This window comes from Malus domestica, chromosome 10 (assembly GCF_042453785.1).
Source record: "Malus domestica chromosome 10, GDT2T_hap1".
In the NCBI taxonomy this organism is placed as follows: domain Eukaryota; kingdom Viridiplantae; phylum Streptophyta; class Magnoliopsida; order Rosales; family Rosaceae; genus Malus; species Malus domestica.
Window position 1 is genome coordinate 3715964 of NC_091670.1, and position 17929 is coordinate 3733892.

General features: G+C 36.0%; 2 protein-coding genes and 1 non-coding gene across 3 annotated transcripts; 1 reads left to right on the forward strand and 2 right to left on the reverse strand.

Moving 5' to 3' along the window:
- Nucleotides 1-8049: 8049 nt before the first annotated feature.
- LOC139188501 (putative pentatricopeptide repeat-containing protein At3g01580) lies at nt 8050-8648 on the reverse strand. The gene is made up of 2 exons (XM_070806080.1): nt 8478-8648; nt 8050-8433 (listed from the first exon to the last, which is right to left on the reverse strand). Exons 1-2 carry the CDS (start codon nt 8646-8648, stop codon nt 8050-8052), a joined length of 555 nt encoding a protein of 184 aa, XP_070662181.1.
- Nucleotides 8649-11381: 2733 nt separating this feature from the next.
- On the reverse strand, nt 11382-11960 carry LOC103444705 (egg cell-secreted protein 1.1-like). Its single transcript, XM_008383658.4, has one exon. It carries the CDS (start codon nt 11927-11929, stop codon nt 11468-11470), a length of 462 nt encoding a protein of 153 aa, XP_008381880.1. The 5' UTR covers nt 11930-11960; the 3' UTR covers nt 11382-11467.
- An 891-nt stretch (nt 11961-12851) lies between these two features.
- Nucleotides 12852-12923, forward strand: TRNAH-GUG (transfer RNA histidin (anticodon GUG)). The gene has a single exon. It is a non-coding gene; the product is annotated as a tRNA-His (tRNA).
- The last annotated feature ends 5006 nt before the right edge of the window (nt 12924-17929 follow it).

Sequence of the window (17929 nt, forward strand, 5' to 3'; positions counted from 1 at the left end):
CCGGCCTTTAAGGATAGTTTATTTATTTACTTTCTGACCAACATATTTTTCTTATTTACTTTTCGACCCCAAAACTTTGAAGAATGCTTTACTACTCAAGGATTTGTAGGAGTTCATGCTCAAATTTTTTCGTGTTTGAATCACAAAGATTTTTACTTATTAGAACCATTTATATTATCAATTTCAAATTCCATATATTCATAATTTTATAAAAAAAAATTCATCAAACTATATATATAATACATCCTTAATTCATTCGGATGGAAAATATTCAAACTAATCACAAGCTACTAGCTACAGCATGAAAAGGTAATTTTTCTATAAAAGCAAACTGCTCATACATCTTTAGAATCTCACTAACTAGTTGAACCATGCAAGCATGGTGTGCCCTCAAAAGGTCTATCAAAACGCATGCCAACTTATAATTACTCCATCGGTCCTATCCAACCAGCTCATGGTTTGACGAAAAGGAAAATCAAAACATGCAACAACCAATGACTCAAGTCCTATCCAATTCCTGTTAGTTGTTTCAAATCCCAGTCTTTGTAACTGGGTTACAGGTGTGAAGAATACATGGGCTCTTGTGCGTTGTTTCTCCCATGACGCCCATTTCTACAATACAGTAAGTGTTTTTAAGATTGGGGTGTGCAAATAAGTGTGAAGAATACATGATTTAATTCATATATTATGTTGAAGGTTTGTGAGGTATTTTATAGAAAACTTGGGCGATAAAATTGATGGTCGTAGTAAAGTTGGTTTAGCCACATACAACATGTCCATAAGGTTCACATGAAATAACATAGGAAGTTACACATACATATATTAGTTGCAGAAGTTTCACATGAAATGAGAGGAACTGTTTGTCAGTTTCACATGAAATGAGAGTGGAAATTACATATGCATATATCAGTTACAGAAATTTCAATGTGAAATGAGAGAGGAATTTAGACAACCATATATCAATTAAAGAAGTTTCACGTGAAAGTTACACATGCATATATCAGTTACAAATTTCAAATATGGTAATTAATCCAAACAGATGATATGACAACATATTCCATTTTATGTCATTTATAAGCTTGCCAATTTCTTGTACGAACTGCTAACCCAACACAAAGAACACAAAAATAATAGGTTTCAAGTCAACCTATTAACGAGTTAGGTCGTTATTGAGTCACCCGTTAATAACCCAATAAGATATCGTTTGTCATATCTATACATTACGTATGACAATTTCTTATGTCATCCGTTAACCCAACACAAAACAACACGATCCGTTAATGAATCAAGTTGTTATCGGGTCCTAACATTATGAATAACAAGACTTTCTGGTTCATTTAAATGAATCAAGGAACTCAGTTTAGATAATATCTTTAACCCGATAATTAAATTAAACCAAAATAATGCGATTTTTTTTTTCTGAACAAACGATATTCTCTACACTAAGACCAACTTCAACCCTTGGAGTAAAACTCAAATTTTAGGGGGGTGTATTCAATTGAGAAATTGAGAAATTTTAATGGATTTATAAATTCATGGAGTTTAAGGAAGTTTAATTGATTTGTAGAGATTCCATGAAAAATCTTGATTAAATTCCCTTGAAATCTCAGGGGGAGATGAGAAATTTGTGAATGCTTAAATTGCACTACGAAATCTCTCAAATTCCCTCAAATTCCTTAACTTTTAAAAATCTTTTAAAATAAATTCCTAATTGAATACATCTAGAATGTTATAAAGTCCTAATTAAATACACCTGAATTTCTAAGGATTTAATAAACTCTCTTAAAATTTTAATTGAATGCACATGGAATTTTAGATAATCACTTAAAATCCTAATTGAATGAATACCCTTAAATTCATTAAAAGAATTAAAATACCTCAAATTCTCAATTAAATACACCTTAGATTCTAAACATACCCCAACTTGCTCCAACCCTTGGGTCAAATATGAGTTTTAACCGAAAACTCATTTTTTGGGCAAATTTAGCTCATAATTTCCCCCTGGGTTAGAGGGTTGGCCCACCATCTATTTCTATTTTTTTTTCGTTTTATATTTATAAATTCATTGAATCCAATTGCTAAGATCTAATATGATCAAATATACTAGTAAAAAAAATCTAATGGTCCAAATTTAATTTGAACAGCTACAATAATAAAAAAAATTCTTTCATGTGTTTCATATTCTTTCATAGTGTTTCATGAGTTTCACGATGTTGGTTTGGTGATTTTTCAATATTAATCAGAATCTAAATATTTTTGGGTTTAAATGTTCATAAAATTAAATTATGATAGTCTACATTTTTTTTTTAAATTAGTTACTTTAAGAATCCTAAATTCATTTTTAATAATTTCCAACTAAGAACTTAACCTAGAAGGGTTGGAGCAGAAAACATGTTTCTAGGTTAAAACCTAAATTTTATGGGTTAAAAATTAGAGTAAATTGTAACAATTGTCCCTTAACTTTAACCCAATTGGAGCAATGGTCCCTCAACTAAAAATCCATTACCATTGGTCCTTCAACTCATCAAAATGTGCAATACCATTAGTCCCTCAACTCTTATCTAACTGGAGAAATTGTCCCTCAAATTTAACAATTGGAGAAATGGTCCCTCAACTTTAACCCAATTACAGCAATGGTCCTTCCAACATAACTCATTTTGACAAAATTATGACGAAGTTGACGAAAAGAACTATAGCTACACGTTTTGATCAATTGAGGGACCCCAATTGTAGCAAGGGTTCTTCCAGCATAACTCATTTTAACAAAATTATGACGAAGTTGACGAAAAAGACCATAGCTATACATTTTGATGAATTGAGGGACCAATGGTAATTGATTTTTAGTTAATGGACCATTGCTCCAATTTGATTAAAGTTAAGAGATCATTACTACAATTTACTCTAAAAACTATAGGTTTTAACCCAATGATTGGAGATGGTCTAAGGGGGTAGGGAAGTGGGCTAAACCAATGAGTTAGCAATAAGGTACTTCAAATTTGCCTTTGGCGAGAATCGAACTTAAGACCTCTCACTTATCAATGAGAAGGAACACCACTAGTAGTACTAAGTGGCAAATAATGCGATATTAACCACGTTAAATGTTCCAATCTCCTGTGCAAAGCTTTCACTACCAAAAAGCCATTTTCAAACGAAATTTATTCGTCGAACAAAATAAGGTTTAGTCGTCTACTTTTCTGGCCGACGGAAATTTGTCGGACAAATTTTGTTTCTTAGCCGAAAAATGAAAATAAAAATACAATGACAAGGTTTCACAAAACGCGTGTGTGATAGTCCCTACTCCAAGGAACCCTAGAAATTTTGAGTGTGTTACTATTTACCATTTACATTGTTGTAATCTATCTATGTTCTTAATGTAAGCAAATAATTTGCATTTGGGTACTACAAACTTTATAGCTTCTTGCAGTAAAGGAATCATTCCTGCTTACAGCTAACAAATCAATCATCCTTAACTGTAAATCACAAACTAACACGAACCATTGGAATCTACAAAACATTGTCCGTCTCATGTAGCACGAAATCAACATTGTGAACATAACCTTCCTCTCTCATTTTCGACTCTAATTTTCCCAGCAATCCATAAATCTGATCAGAATCATCTATCTCCGGCAACAAAACCACGGATATCACTCCTCGCCTCAATCACCCTCTGCGGGCATCATCTTTAGCCCCTTCTCCTTTATCAAAGTTCTAAGATTTGTCATATTTTCCCATGTATTGTTCATGGCGTATATATTTGAGAGCAAAATGTAACACCCTGCATAAAATGAAAGCTTTAGGAGCTTAAAACTAAATTGGAGTTCGAAGGGTAAAGTCATACATGATCCAAATTTGAGTAAGAACTAGGCTGTTAGAACTGAAGACAGCATGAGGTTGTAGATTTCAGGGGAAACTGGACTGGACAATAAGCACGCCACTCCTTTTAATCAGCAGTACGAGTTGCACATCAGTAGTACTCCCAATACAGGTCACGGCAGAGTTATCAGTCTTTCCAGGTCATCAAAGTTGAGTTGAAAACGGAACATAATTGGCTGGATTCAAGCAGCCTTCGTCTTTTTTTCTTCACTCGTCTTCTCTAACGCAGCAGAAGAGCGAGGCACTCCCACGGCTCCATCTTTCTGCTGCAGACTGAGTGTCGAGACGAGTGCGTGCATTTCTTTCCGCCTTCAAGGATAGTTTATTTATTTACTTTCTAACCAACATCTTTTTCTTATTCTGTTCGACCCCAAAACTTTGAAGAATGTTTTACTACTCAAAGAGTTGTAGGAGTTCTTACTCAAAACTCTTCATGTTCGAATGACAAAGATTTTTACTTATTAGAACCTTTCATGTTATGAATCACTTAAGTAAACTCTTTCAAAATCCATATATTCATAATAATATAAAAATTCATCAAACTCTATATAGAAGCAAATTGCTCATACTGTCATACATTTTTAGAATCACATTAACTAGTTGAACCATGCAAGCATGGTCTGCCGCTCAAAATGTCTACCAAAACGCAGGCCAACTTATATTTACTCCACCGGTCCACCCTCGCACATATCACACATCAATCTGGACACAGAAAAAACTTCTAGATCGGTGAGGCTTGTGCAATGATTGACTCGCCAAGTTGTTCGCATATATAAGAGTAGCCAGATGCTCAGAGTCCTCTATAAAGGTGCAGTGAGAGACATTCAGCACTTCCAAATCCTCAATTCCACTCAATATACAATCAAAGTTTTCAAAAAGCTTGTTCACGAGAAAACTTTGATTTATATATTGCATGGAATTGAGGATTAGGAAGTGCTAAATGTCTCTCAATGTCGAAAGAACAAGCTTTTTGAGGCCGAGGGTTCTTTCAGCAGCATCACGAGGCTCTCTTGTGCGTCGTTTCTCCCATGACACCCATTTCTACAATATAGTAAGTGTTTTTAAGATTGAGGTGCGCAAAAAGTGTGAAGAATACATGATTTACTTCGTATATTATGTTGAAGGTTTATGAGGTATTTTATAGAAAACTTGGGCGATAAAATTGATGGTCGGAGTAAAGTTGGTTTAGCCACATACAAAATGTTCATAAGTTTCACATGAAATGAGAGAAAGTGTTTGTGAGTTTCACGTGAAATGAGAGTGGAAATTACATATGCATATATCAGTTACAGAAGTTTCAACGTGAAATGAAAGAGAAATTTACAAATCCATATATCAGCTAAAAAAGTTTCACGTGAAAGATACACATGCATAAATCAGTTACAAACTTCAAATATGGTAATTAATCCAAACAGATGATATGACAACATATTCCATTTTATGTCAATTATACAGCTGGAATTTCTTGCACGACTCGTCAATTCAACACGAAAATAACAAGTTTCAAACTAACCTATTAACGAGTTGGGTTGTTATCGAGTCACCATTTTAAGAATCCGATAAGATATCGTTGGCCATATCGATACATTACGTATGACAATATCTTATATGACTCGTTCACCTGACACCAAACGACACGATCTGTTAACGAATCAGGTGATTATTGGCATGGCCGGCCCTGAGTATTTAGGGGGCCTGTGCAAAACTTAGATGGAGGCCCTTCCTTTTTTTAATGTTATATTTCTTTATTATTTTTGTTCCTCAATTTTATTATCTATAAAATTAAAATATTATAAGTTCTTGCAACAAAAATAAGTTGTTAGATTGGCCAGTTTTTTTCCTTACCTTCAAAGGTCCTGAGTTCGATGCTCGTTAGATGTGTCTTTGTTATCTTCTTTTTAAGTTTATAAATTTGCAAAAGCTAAAAATAGTAAAGCAATATCCCAAGGATTTGAACCCAGCCCAGAGGCAATATGGTAGAAGAGCTAAACCACTAGCACTAGGACCACAAATGGTATTATCTTTTGCATCTAACCTATTTTATATGCATTTGTATGCATGTAATGAAAGTTTGGAGCCCTTCCGAATCGGGGGCTTTGTGCGGTGGCATCTTTTGCACACCCTCAGGGCCAGCTCTGGTTATCGGGTCATTTACATTATCAATAACAAGACTTTCTGGTTCTTTTAAATGAATCAAGGAACTCAGTTTAGATAATAGCTTTAACCCGATAATTAAATTAAACGAACATAATGTGGTATTAACCATGTTAAATGTTCCTTTATCCTGTACAAAGCTTTCTCTACAAAAAAAAAATAATAAATAAAATTAAAAATTAAAAATTAAAAAAATTAAAAAAAAATAAAAAAACCCCTTTTCAACGAAATTTCTGTGTTGAGCAAAATAAGGTTCCGTTGTCTACTTTTTGGCCAACGGAAAATTTGTTGGGCAAATTTTGTTTCTTAGCCAAAAAATGAAAACAAAAATACAGTGACAAGGTTTCACAACGCATGTGTGACAATCCCTACTCTGACGCACCCTAGAAATTTTTATACTATTTACCATTTACATTGTTGTGATCTATTTGTGTTCTTAATGTAAGCAGATAATTTGCATTTGGGTACGACAAACTTTATAGCTTCTTGCAGTAACGGAATCATTCCTCATTACAACTAACAAATCAATCATCCTTTAACTGTAAATCACAAACTAGCACGGCACATTGAAATCTACAAAGCATCGTCCGTCCGTCTCATGTAGCACGAAATCAACATTGTGAACATAACCTTCCTCGACCTTAATTTTCCCAGCAATCCGTAAATCTGATCAGAATCATCTATCTCCGGCAACAACACTACGGATGTCACTCCCCGCCTCGATCACGCTCTGCGCGAGCATCGTATTTAAACCCTTCTCCTTTATCGAAGTTCTAAGATTTATCATATTTTCCCATTTATTGTTCATGGCGTATACGTATTTTAGAGCAAAATGTAACACTCTGCATGAACTGAAAGTTTTAGGAGCTTGAAATTAAGTTGGAGTTGGAACGGTAAAGTAAAACATGATCCAAAGTTTGAGTAAGAACTAGGCTGTTAGAACTGAACTAGATAGCATGAGGTTGTAAATTTCAGCTGAAACTGGACTGGACAAGAAGCACGCCACTCCTTTTAATCAGCAGTACGAGTTGTACATCAGTAGTATGCCCAATAACAGTCACGGCGGAGTTGTCAGTCTTTCCAGTTCACCAAAATTGAGTTGAAAACGGAACATAATTGGCTGGATTCAAGTAGCCTTCTTTTTTTCTTCACTCGTCTTCTCTTACGCAGCAGAAGAGCGAGGCACTCCCACGGCTCCATTCTTCGGATCATCAGCATCACCAGACATTGTGAGCTTCCCACAACTTTTACTTTTTTCTGGGTTTGTTCTTTTAATTACAAGCGATATTACTAATCTAAGTTAAGAGAGCAAGAGGGTTTGAGCCCAAAACACAATGTTGCTCCTCATTATCAGAATTTTTTCTTTCTACGTTTTTGCTAAGGAGGGTGTATTCAATTGAGAATTTGAGAGATTTTAATGGATTTATAAATCCATGGATTTTTATGGAGTTTAATTGATTTGTAGAGATTCTATGTAAAATTTTGATTTAATTCCCTCGAAATCTCTTGGGGAGAGGTGAGATTTGTGGATGCTCAAAATACACTACTAAATCTCTCCAATTCCCTCTAATTCCTCAACTTTCTCAAATTCTTTAAAATCAAATTCCAATTAAATACACATGGAATGTTATAAACTTCTTTAAAATTCTAATTGAATACACCCGGATTTCTAAGGATTTTCATAAACTATCTTAAAATCCTGATTGAATACACATTGAATTTCAGAGAATAACTTAAATTCCTGATTGAATACCCCTAGATTCATTAAAAGAATTAAAATCCCTCAAAATCCTAATTGAATACACCCCCTAAGTTTGTATTCCTTTTGGATGTGCATTGGTTTGACTGAGTGTACTGTGTCTGTATTGCAATTGCAGCAAGCAATTTAAAATTTGAAATCAATGATCGACTCTTTTGCACAGGACATCGAAAACAATATCTTATTTAGATTACCCGTTACATATTTGATAAGATGCACCTCTGTGTGAAGGACATGGAAATAAATTATCAAAAACCCCAGCTTCATTCGCGCCCGCCGGAACTATCAATTTTAATAGCAACTGCCTCAACTGCCGCCTCAACCATGCTCTGCCCTGACATCGCCTTTAACCCCTTCTCCTTTATCAAATTTCTGAGATTTGCCATATTTTCCCAATTATTGTCAATGGCGTATATATTCGAGAGCAAAATGTAATGCCCCTCATGTTTGGGATCTAACCGGATAAGATTCTTCGCTGCAACCTCTCCAAGCTTTGCTTTGTTATGGATCCGGCAAGCACCAAGCAAGGCTCCCCAAACATTGGGCGCAGCAGGATTTGGCAAGCGCTCAACAATTTCCAAGGCCTTTTCCAGCTCTCCTGCCCGGCCAAAAAGATCAACAAGTATCCCGTAGTGCTTAGGTCCGGGCTTCAGTTAGTATTCGTGCAACATCATGTTGAATATCTCGATACCAAACCCGAATTGCTACAGGCAGAATAAATCAAGAGAAATGCTACATCATCAGGCTTGACAGCTGAGTGCTTAACCATCCGATCAAATACTTTTAAAGCTTCTCCTCCTTGTCCATTAACTCCAAATCCTGCAATCATCGAGCTCCAGATAAAAACATCCCTGTCCCTCATCCCTTCAAATAATGTTGAAGTGGATGGCACACTTCATCAAAGAGAAGTTGGAGGCTGGCTTAATTTGTATACCAGTTGTTAAATCTGAAGATCAATTGGCGCATGTCTTCTAAAAGCTGTACGTAGCAGAGTTTACCATAGCTCGCTTGACAAGTTAGGCATGATGATATCTATGCACCAAATTGAATGAGAGTGTAACTTGAGCATTAGCAGCCCAGCCCAATTGTATTTCCTAGTTAACTTTGTATTAGGGTTTCTTAGATTGTATAATTACCATGTGTAGTCTCTTGTAAATTAGAATATTATAAACATATCTGTTGGTTCCTGAAGTATAATAGAAATGTAAGTTTGGCCATTAAATAAAAATTTATGAATTTTATAAAATGTAGAGCATTTGCATAAGAGTTCACGTCGAAATCAAACAAGTGAAACGCAAGTTACATGCTTAGTTTTTTATGACAGAAAGCTACAATTGCGTGATACTCCAACGACCAATGATCTAATCTATTCACGTTATAATCGATGATTAGTTTTTGATAGGTGGTTGAATTCAGCTCATCAATTAATCACATGGATCAATGAATTTGTTCGAATCTATTTCAATTTGCAAATATCTACTCATGATGAACAAGGCATCTCTTTTGAATAATTGACATTCCTACTATCAGGCGTGACGGAGTGTTAATCGAAAAAAAATTTGGGGGCGTCTAGAGAGTATTGAAAACCACATACTTAGAAGAAACCAAGCACTCAGTTGAAATAGTTTTTCTCGTGCAAGAATTCAATACTGAATACTTAGACACTGGAGGTTCACCTAATGTTCAAATAATTGGAATTTGGGGTTTGGGGGTAGAGCTGATGGGCTCAACAACTCCGATCGGATTGAGTAGCTCAAACGAACCAGCGATGCCATCACATCATGCTATACCGCTGAAAGGTAGGCACGATTCTTTTTTAGGCAAGACACGGAAACTTGATCTGATTGTGGATCAGACGAGTTTTCTATTTTCTTGGAGATTCCTACAATTTAATGATTGGCGTGCTCCGCAAGTAACACACTCCTAAAAGGAAACAATATCTAATCCTAGACATCATGTTTGATTCTCTTGCTTTACCACGAATTTCGTATCATAAAAGGTCTCTCGCAGCTAGTGTAAATATCCTCATCTAGGGCATAACTCTGGTAATGCAATTCACTTGCATAACGCATATTACACAATCCAGGCATGCTCTTTGGTTATTCTCTAGCCTATACTTGCAGGTAGCCGGAGTCTTAATATTGCTTACTAACTTGACCATCGGAGAACCTCTGGCTAGTACCCCATTGGTACCCGAGGTCTGACTATGGGTGTTGCTTTCTTACAGGTAGCCGGACTTGTGTAGCTCTTTCCGCCTGAGGCGGTGTACGAATTTGGTTCCAACAATTGGTGCTTTCATTGAGAGAAGAATCATATTCATCGACCAAATCACTCTTCCAAATTACTGTCTGCTGAAGGCTCTCCTTGTAACTGTGAATGCTGATGATCTTCTTTGTAAAGATTGAAGGGTAATTTACATTTTAACTCCTGCCGCGAGTTATAATATGAGAAAAAACCATTTACTAATATAGTGGTTTCTGTTGTTTTCCGGTGTTTTCTTTTCCTGCAGGTTTTGTAGTGCAGTAACGCCCTTTGTTTGGACCTGCCTGAACTGCCCAAGTCTTTTAGTTTTTTTGGTTTGGGTTGGAACTTTATTTCTTAGTGCTGTTGTATTTTCTCGAGTAGGTATTCGACCGCTGTAAACCGATCAAGCTTTTGAAAATCTTGGATGGAAACTACGTATGGACTAATCTAGTTACAAATTGAATTGGTTTTTGCAGCTTGAATTCGTGCACCTGTTTCTTCTACTAAATGCTTTTGCAATTGTTAATTTATGTCTATTTATTTCCTTGACGTAAAAAAATTATATTGCTTCCATCCGAAGAAAGTTCAAGTTTAGCTGTCCGGATCTTTGTTTCAGTTGTTACTCCCTTCGCACACTGAATCGAAGTCTACTCTCTGGATGACTAGATCCTTCCCTTGTGCGTGGAAATCGTAGGGTGGTATCCTTGTAGTAAATACCGAACAGCTAAACTCGAGATCATGAGTATTGAGTAGTCGCATTGTTTTGCTCATAAGTTTTCAACCGTCTGATCTGAAAACATGTATATAGCTACTACGAATCCATTCTGTTGAATTTAATTTCATCAAGCGCGCTACAAAATGCCGGCAATGACCTTTTACACTTGTTAGGATTTTAACTGTTAGAAGATTAGAAATGTGATCTGAACTTTAATAAAACAGTAGTTCTGTATAGGCCGTACGCTGTAAATGCAGAGCAAGCTGAGGGGGATTCATCTTACTCCACAAGGAACCTGTTGCGTCGTTATGGTCGGAAGCGTTGTTTTTGAGTTTGCACATGTAACATAAATAATCCACATATGGTGGCATAATCATAACTACAAGGAAGACGCTCGATCAGGTCAAGCGAAGCCATTTGTATGTCAGCCTCTAAATGTATACACCGTTAACCGGAAAATGAACGCTGTTGCAGATGGATTGGTTAGCTTTAGCCTCTCCTTAGCGAGACAATTAAGTTTTCGTTCATTGCTAATGCTGCATATGTTTTGAGGCTGACATAAAGCGATAACAAAAACATAGTGGCTAAAGCAATCAAGATACAGCACATAGACGCTAAAACAGAACATAGAACAAATTAACCCAAAACTAATTATTCTTTATTAAAATTAGCAATACGTGCATGCAACATTTTGTCAATATGAGTGCCCAAAAAGAAATTCTTTAAGGAACCAACTTCTCCCAACCAGTAGCAACTGGTTTAGTAGCAGGCTTACTGATCGACGGTGGTGATGGTGTCGTGGAAGAAGGAGGGGACTCAATATGGTCGGCTTCGTCACAGTAACCCTTGAGTACATCAGTCTCTTCAGTGGTAAACCCTAGCGTGCCAAGCAAGGCAGGCCAACACTGGTGTTCAATGGTCCGAATGGCTTCGCAACACCCGTGCCCTATGTACGTCTCACCATTCAAGAAAAACATGACAACCTCGCCGGAACAGGCCTGCAGCTGAAACAAAGATTCCCAGCAGTTTGCTGATTCTTCGTCCAACTTCAACCTCGCTGCGAGGTTCATGCTTGACCCAATTGAGTAACGACTCAAAGGTCGAGCCGCACTGGCTATGAACGGCATGGCCAGGGCTAGAAGAGCTGTGAGAAGGAAGAGGAAGGAAATAGTGTGAGCTGCCATTTTTCAAGATTTTGATCGATTAATTTGTGGATGATGAGTGAGATATTCGATGTTTGAAGAATGAAGAAAAAGCGAAAGGGTTTATATAGAGGGACTGGAAACAGACGCTACTTGCTTGGGGAAGTGAAGAGCCTCCTGAGAAATGTCAATGATTATGCATACATTATTACCAGATTAGCGGCCAATTAAGACTAATTAAATTGATTAAAGTTATTTCCCAGGAATCCTTAGATAAATTAGTCGACGGTTTTGTGATCGTTGGTTTGCCAGAGGCGTTTAGCTGGAGTTTAATTTGTCTCTTGGGCTTCTTTCTTGACGGCCTTTTTCTTATGGTTATATAGATTGGACTTCCCTTGTTCCGTTTATGTTTGATTTTTTTATTTTTATTGTTTCCTCAAGTTTTTCATGTACATCACTTACAGTCTAGTAATATTTCATTTCATTTATAAATAAACTTTTTAATTTAAAACTTGTGAATAAAATATTCGATACCAATTTATACCCTCACCTATAAATGTGTGTGTATCGTTATATAAAAATAAAAATAAAAATAAAAAAGTTTTTTCATGTATAAGTGATATTGGGGACGAGAAATCAAACACTAAAACATCGAGTGGATGAATATATGGTCTTAAGCACTTGGGCCACAAACATATGCATTGTTTGCGTACGTTATAGATACTACAAAACTACAATTTACAAACATGCAACGTTTAAATCACATGTGTAATATATAGATTGTTGTAGCATGTTGATAGGACAATGGTGGAAATAACCATCATGAATAAAATCTCAGAGGTTTTGGACATGTAAAAACGAATGAAAAACACAAGACCTAAGTTCTAATAAAGCACAAGACCAAATTTTTGAACGAAAAGAGTGACGTTATAAAAATACAATATAACATATGTTATCAACAATTGTGGCTGTAGTTTAGTGGTAAGAATTCCACGTTGTGGCCGTGGAGACCTGGGCTCGAATCCCAGCAGCCACACTATCCCCTCCTTTTAGCTAAATTGTTCCTGCCTTTTCCGCATTCCTTTTTGAACAATAAATTAGAGTAAATTAACTACTACATTTGTGAAGTTATATAAAAATGAAGTGTTATTGGCACTCCAAAAACAAAAAATACATATAAAATAAATATTTTTTTAATACGTAGATATTGTAACTAGTCATTTTGTAGTTGTATTAGGTGTGACCTATCAAAAAGAAGTAGATTTTTTTTTATAAACGATATTATTTACATTAAATAGGTTGGGAAGTGGGCTAAGCCTCACAATGTACTAGCAATAGTGTGGTTCAAATTCGCCTTTAGTAAGAATCGAATTTAAGACCTCTCACTTACAATTAAAGAGAAATATCACTAGACCGTAGTACTAAGTGGCAAGACATAGACTGTATTAGGTGACCACATTCACTAATATCTACTTGTAGATGTTAGTAGTGGCTATAGCTTTGCCAAAATTGCAAGTTTTGCTGTAGATATTTTCTCACTGAAGGACCCAAATTGACAAAAATAAATTTGGACCAATTATAAACCCATTTGTCAGATAGTTGATTTAGATGTTTAGCTTTATTTGTCACATCTTTATATAAATGTTAGAGATGTAGTCATTAATGTGGTGAAAATTACTTTTTCTTCTTGTGCAATAAAAATATTTTTTTTTATTAAAAGCGATACTACTGTTTTAATTTACACTAAAAATGGGAAGAGTTTGAACCTAAGACGCAAATTTTAAAAAAGAATATCATATTTATCAAGGCAAACCACCGCTACTAATGCATTCATTTTTCCTTTTAAAAATGGAACCAGTTAATGGATTTGTCACCACAATCCACCTTTTTCGGGGTCAGGAAAACTCATAGAGGTATTTCAGCATCTTTTCGCCACTATCGTGTAATCTACTAGTATGAAAAATCAAACTCAATATATGTTGTGTGGAACACAATCCTAAAATTTGTCCTAAACCTATGCGCGCATCCATTTCTGTTTGTTCAATTAAATAAATTTTTATTATAAGAACATGTGATTGATTTTATTGTTCAAATAAATAAAAAGGATAAATAGTGAGGATTGAGTGACATGTCATTTTCTGATTTTGATTTTTATGGTAATGAAGCCTCCCTTATCTTGTTGATACAACAGTTCAGCTTCCAAATCATAAAGATTTTTAGGAAGCAAAAAGTCAAATTAAAGAGTCACGACTCTATATTATGAACCGTTGAGATGTTATATTTATCATAAACCAAATTAGAGTGCACAAAAATTAATCAAAAGCCATGTTAATATGTCATTGTCGGTCCATATTTTATGTTATTTTCTTCTTCTTGTTAGTGTGAACGTTACTAGGATGGCTAATACACTCCGATCCGGAATGTTCACAAGGACTCCGAATCGAGCTGTGATGGCCAACACTTGGAAGGTGACAAAGCCATAAAGTGTAAAAATGTGGAAAAATATGAATAAATTTGAACCTAAGAGTGCTTAAATACTAGAGTGCGCTGGTGAGCGGGAATGAACCCACTTCACACGTGACGTTAGAACATAAGTAAGTATAGTAGAACAAATAAGGATTATACCCTAAGAAGTAGCCTTATATCCTAAGATTGCCAAGAATCCTCGTTAATATGAACATTCAGCAATTAAAACCTGGAGGGGTGCAAAATAGAAGATGTGAGTGGGTAAAAACAAAATGTTTGAAACCAAAATTATCTTTGTAATAACCCCTCTTTGTAAAATCGTATAATTTCTGAGAATTCACCATGTATAAGTATGATATTAAATGTAACCTAACATTAAATCCAGAAGTATAGCACAACATAGCAGCTCAACAGCAATATAAATAATCATATGCTTAATAATCCATGCTAGTACATAAGTCGGAGTCACCTATGGTGACCTGTACGACTACAACCATATCTTATCAATCAATGCTAGCTCATAAGTCGGAGTCACCTATAGTGACATGTACGACTTATCCATATCTCATCCTATATGCTAGCTCATAAGTCGGAGTCACCTCTTGTGACCTGTACGACTTGTCCATATCTCATCACATCTGCTAGCTCATTAGTCAGAGTCACCTCTTGTGACTTGTACGACTGAATCTATAGCTCAATAAGTATACCTGCACACGAGTCGGAATCACCTAAAGTGGTCTGTATGACAGGACTGGGTGTAAATAAATACGCTTAAGTGCTACGATCACGTGAAGACTGTGCAAATAATCACGGGTCACCTACAAGTCAGAACCACCTAAAGTGGTTTGTACGACAAGACTGTGCACCTACCTTGGATCCAAGGTGAGCGTAAGGTGCGGGAGGTGAACATCATGTGAAGGATTGTGCCTTGGCCACGGGCGGGAGCACTAACACCGAAGTGCAGGTTTATGAGCTCTCAATGCATCTCAATATAACATGTACGATTCGTGGCCAACCTGTATGATAGTGTCGGAGTTGCTTAAAACATTATATAGTCATGCCATAACTCCATCATTTCAACTAATACCATAAACTCACATGAACTTACATGGGTGTCCTGTGTTCACCTTTACACTTCAAGCATTCACAATAATTATGTGCAGGTAATATACATATAAATAAATCATGATGCACTCTAATACTCAACCATGTTATAGCATTTTCAATTATATACATATATATATATAATGGCATAAAATGCATAAGCTGTAACGCCCTACTCCCGAACTATTTATTTTCGGGAATAATTATCGATGACAAGCTTAACTAGACACTAGTTTAATTAACTATCATTAATTACGTTTCCGTACTTCAAATTCTTGATTCTTCACACATTGATTTATGACAAACATTTAACCACTAATTCATAAGGTTAAATCTCACATTTTCCACCAATGTCCCTCACATTACTCAATCCCCTAAACAAGGTTATTGTCTCAATTATTTAGTCTCATTTATTGTATGGCTCATCTAACGTCTCGTTAGACTACCTATGTACCCTAAATAAGGATCAAGCCATTCGTAGTTCACAATAATTACTTCAAAACATTCACAGTAATCGTAAGCAATAATCAATTTATAAACATTTATGGAATTATCAATTATATATATTTATATATATACACACACACGATAGAAAGGAAAAGACTCACTCACCTGGAGTTTACGCTACAACTCCCTAGCACACACATAAAGGTGTCACGAACGATCGGCGCCTAGAATAATTATCAAATCACATTTCAGAATTCTTATCGATAGAATACATAATTTACATAAAACACACCCCTAAGATTCGATCCGGAAGATCTGCATCACGGATTTCCGATCCGTTACTTCCAAAGATTCACATTATGCTTCTAGAACAACATCCTAAAATTTCATTACGATCCAACGGTCAGATCTCCGCCAATTGCCAAAAACCAAGTGGCGGCCAACATTTTATTTTATGAACTTACAAATCCAATTCGGGAAGATCCGTACGTTAGATTCCCGATCCGTAAGTCTCTATGGTCCTTAAATATTATGTACTATAATATATTAAAGCTTGGTGACAATCCAACGGTCGGATCGTCGATTCACATTTTACCAAGTAGCGTATCATAAGGGATTTAGGTTCAAATGATCAACCTACGTTATACAATTACCAAAACTGAACTCAAGGCATCTAATTTAACCTAAGAGTAGCATCGACAGTCCCTTGGCCACGCGCCGTCGTGGGTGGCAGTCGGCCGCCCCGATTCGCCGGAAAATCCAACTATTTCCAAAAATTACCAAAATTTACAAGCATGAAGATCTCAATGAGTAGAGTAAGTTTTGTACATGTGACCAAGGCCAATTTGGCCGAGAAATACCTCAATTTTACATAAATCTGTCGGAAACCCTAAAGAGGGTGTGCTTTGATTCGACCTCCATGCTCACTCCGACGCCTCCACAAGTGTTTGGGCTTTGTTTCTGAGGTTGAGGGGAGTCTATGGGTGGTGGTAATTGGTTGGGTTAGCTTCAATTTTTACGGATTGTCGTCATACACCCACACGGCCCACCGTTTGTTTTTCCTTCAAAATATCACCAAATTCTTCTAATTTTGGGATGAAAATGGAAGGGAGAGGGTTAGGGTAGTATTTCCAGGTAATGATTCAACACAATTCACCGGGAATTGGGGAGAAAATGCACGGATTTTGCCTTGATACTCGGTCGGGTCGCACGGGTTAAGGAAGAGACCCGATTTCTCCCTCCTTCTCACCTTCCCTCCTTTCCCTCCTTTCTTTTCTCTCTGGTTGGTTAGTCTCCTCTCTTCCTCTCCTCTGATTGGGCAGCAGCCCTTCTTTCTTCTCTCTCCCGTTCCCCCTTCTTCTTTCTCTTCCTCTTCCCTCAATTCTTACCAAAGTTACTCTTAAAATAATGTAATGGTACTTAAAAAATAATAATAATAATAAATGGTAATATCAATACCCCAATCCGCTTCTACTTGCGTCTACGCAGCCGTATTGTCGAATACTACAGAAATATGCTAAAGGAATATTTCATACGTCTCACTATACGTTGGTCAATGTAAGTCAATACCCTCGCCTCTAAGGGCATTTTCGTAAATTCACACCTTTAAAATTTATAAAATTCTAGAACTAGGGACGGGTTGTCACAATGTCAATACATCTTAAGATAACAACTTACATGTGCCAATTGAATACAAATATGTGTATAAATACTTATATATATATATATATCTTTATTTTATAGACATAGTAGAGCGTCAATATAGTAGTGTACTTGTGCGTGCAAGTCTTTCTCACAGCTAGAGCTTTATGGAGATTATAGATTATAGATAATCAACCGACACCATGAATTATCACAATTCTAAATTACTTTTCACGAAAAAAGATCAAAGAATTAGAGTCAACCTGATGTTGATATGTACTACAAACACTATTATGGAACTTTATCATTTCATGTGTGTAATATGCATAAAATATTAAAATTGAAGTTTGATATGTCCGCTTTTAGAGTTCATGAAATAAAATA

What these genes read in the sequence shown, in the direction of transcription:
- LOC139188501 (XM_070806080.1), bottom strand. Translation starts at nt 8,648, where the DNA reads ATGAGGGACAGGGATGTTTTTATCTGGAGCTCGATGATTGCAGGATTT. An exon ending in CCTGTAGCAATTCGGGTTTG is followed by an intron (nt 8,434 to 8,477) that starts GTATCGAGATAT and finishes TACTAACTGAAG; the next exon opens with CCCGGACCTAAGCACTACGG.
- LOC103444705 (XM_008383658.4), bottom strand. Translation starts at nt 11,929, where the DNA reads ATGGCAGCTCACACTATTTCCTTCCTCTTCCTTCTCACAGCTCTTCTA.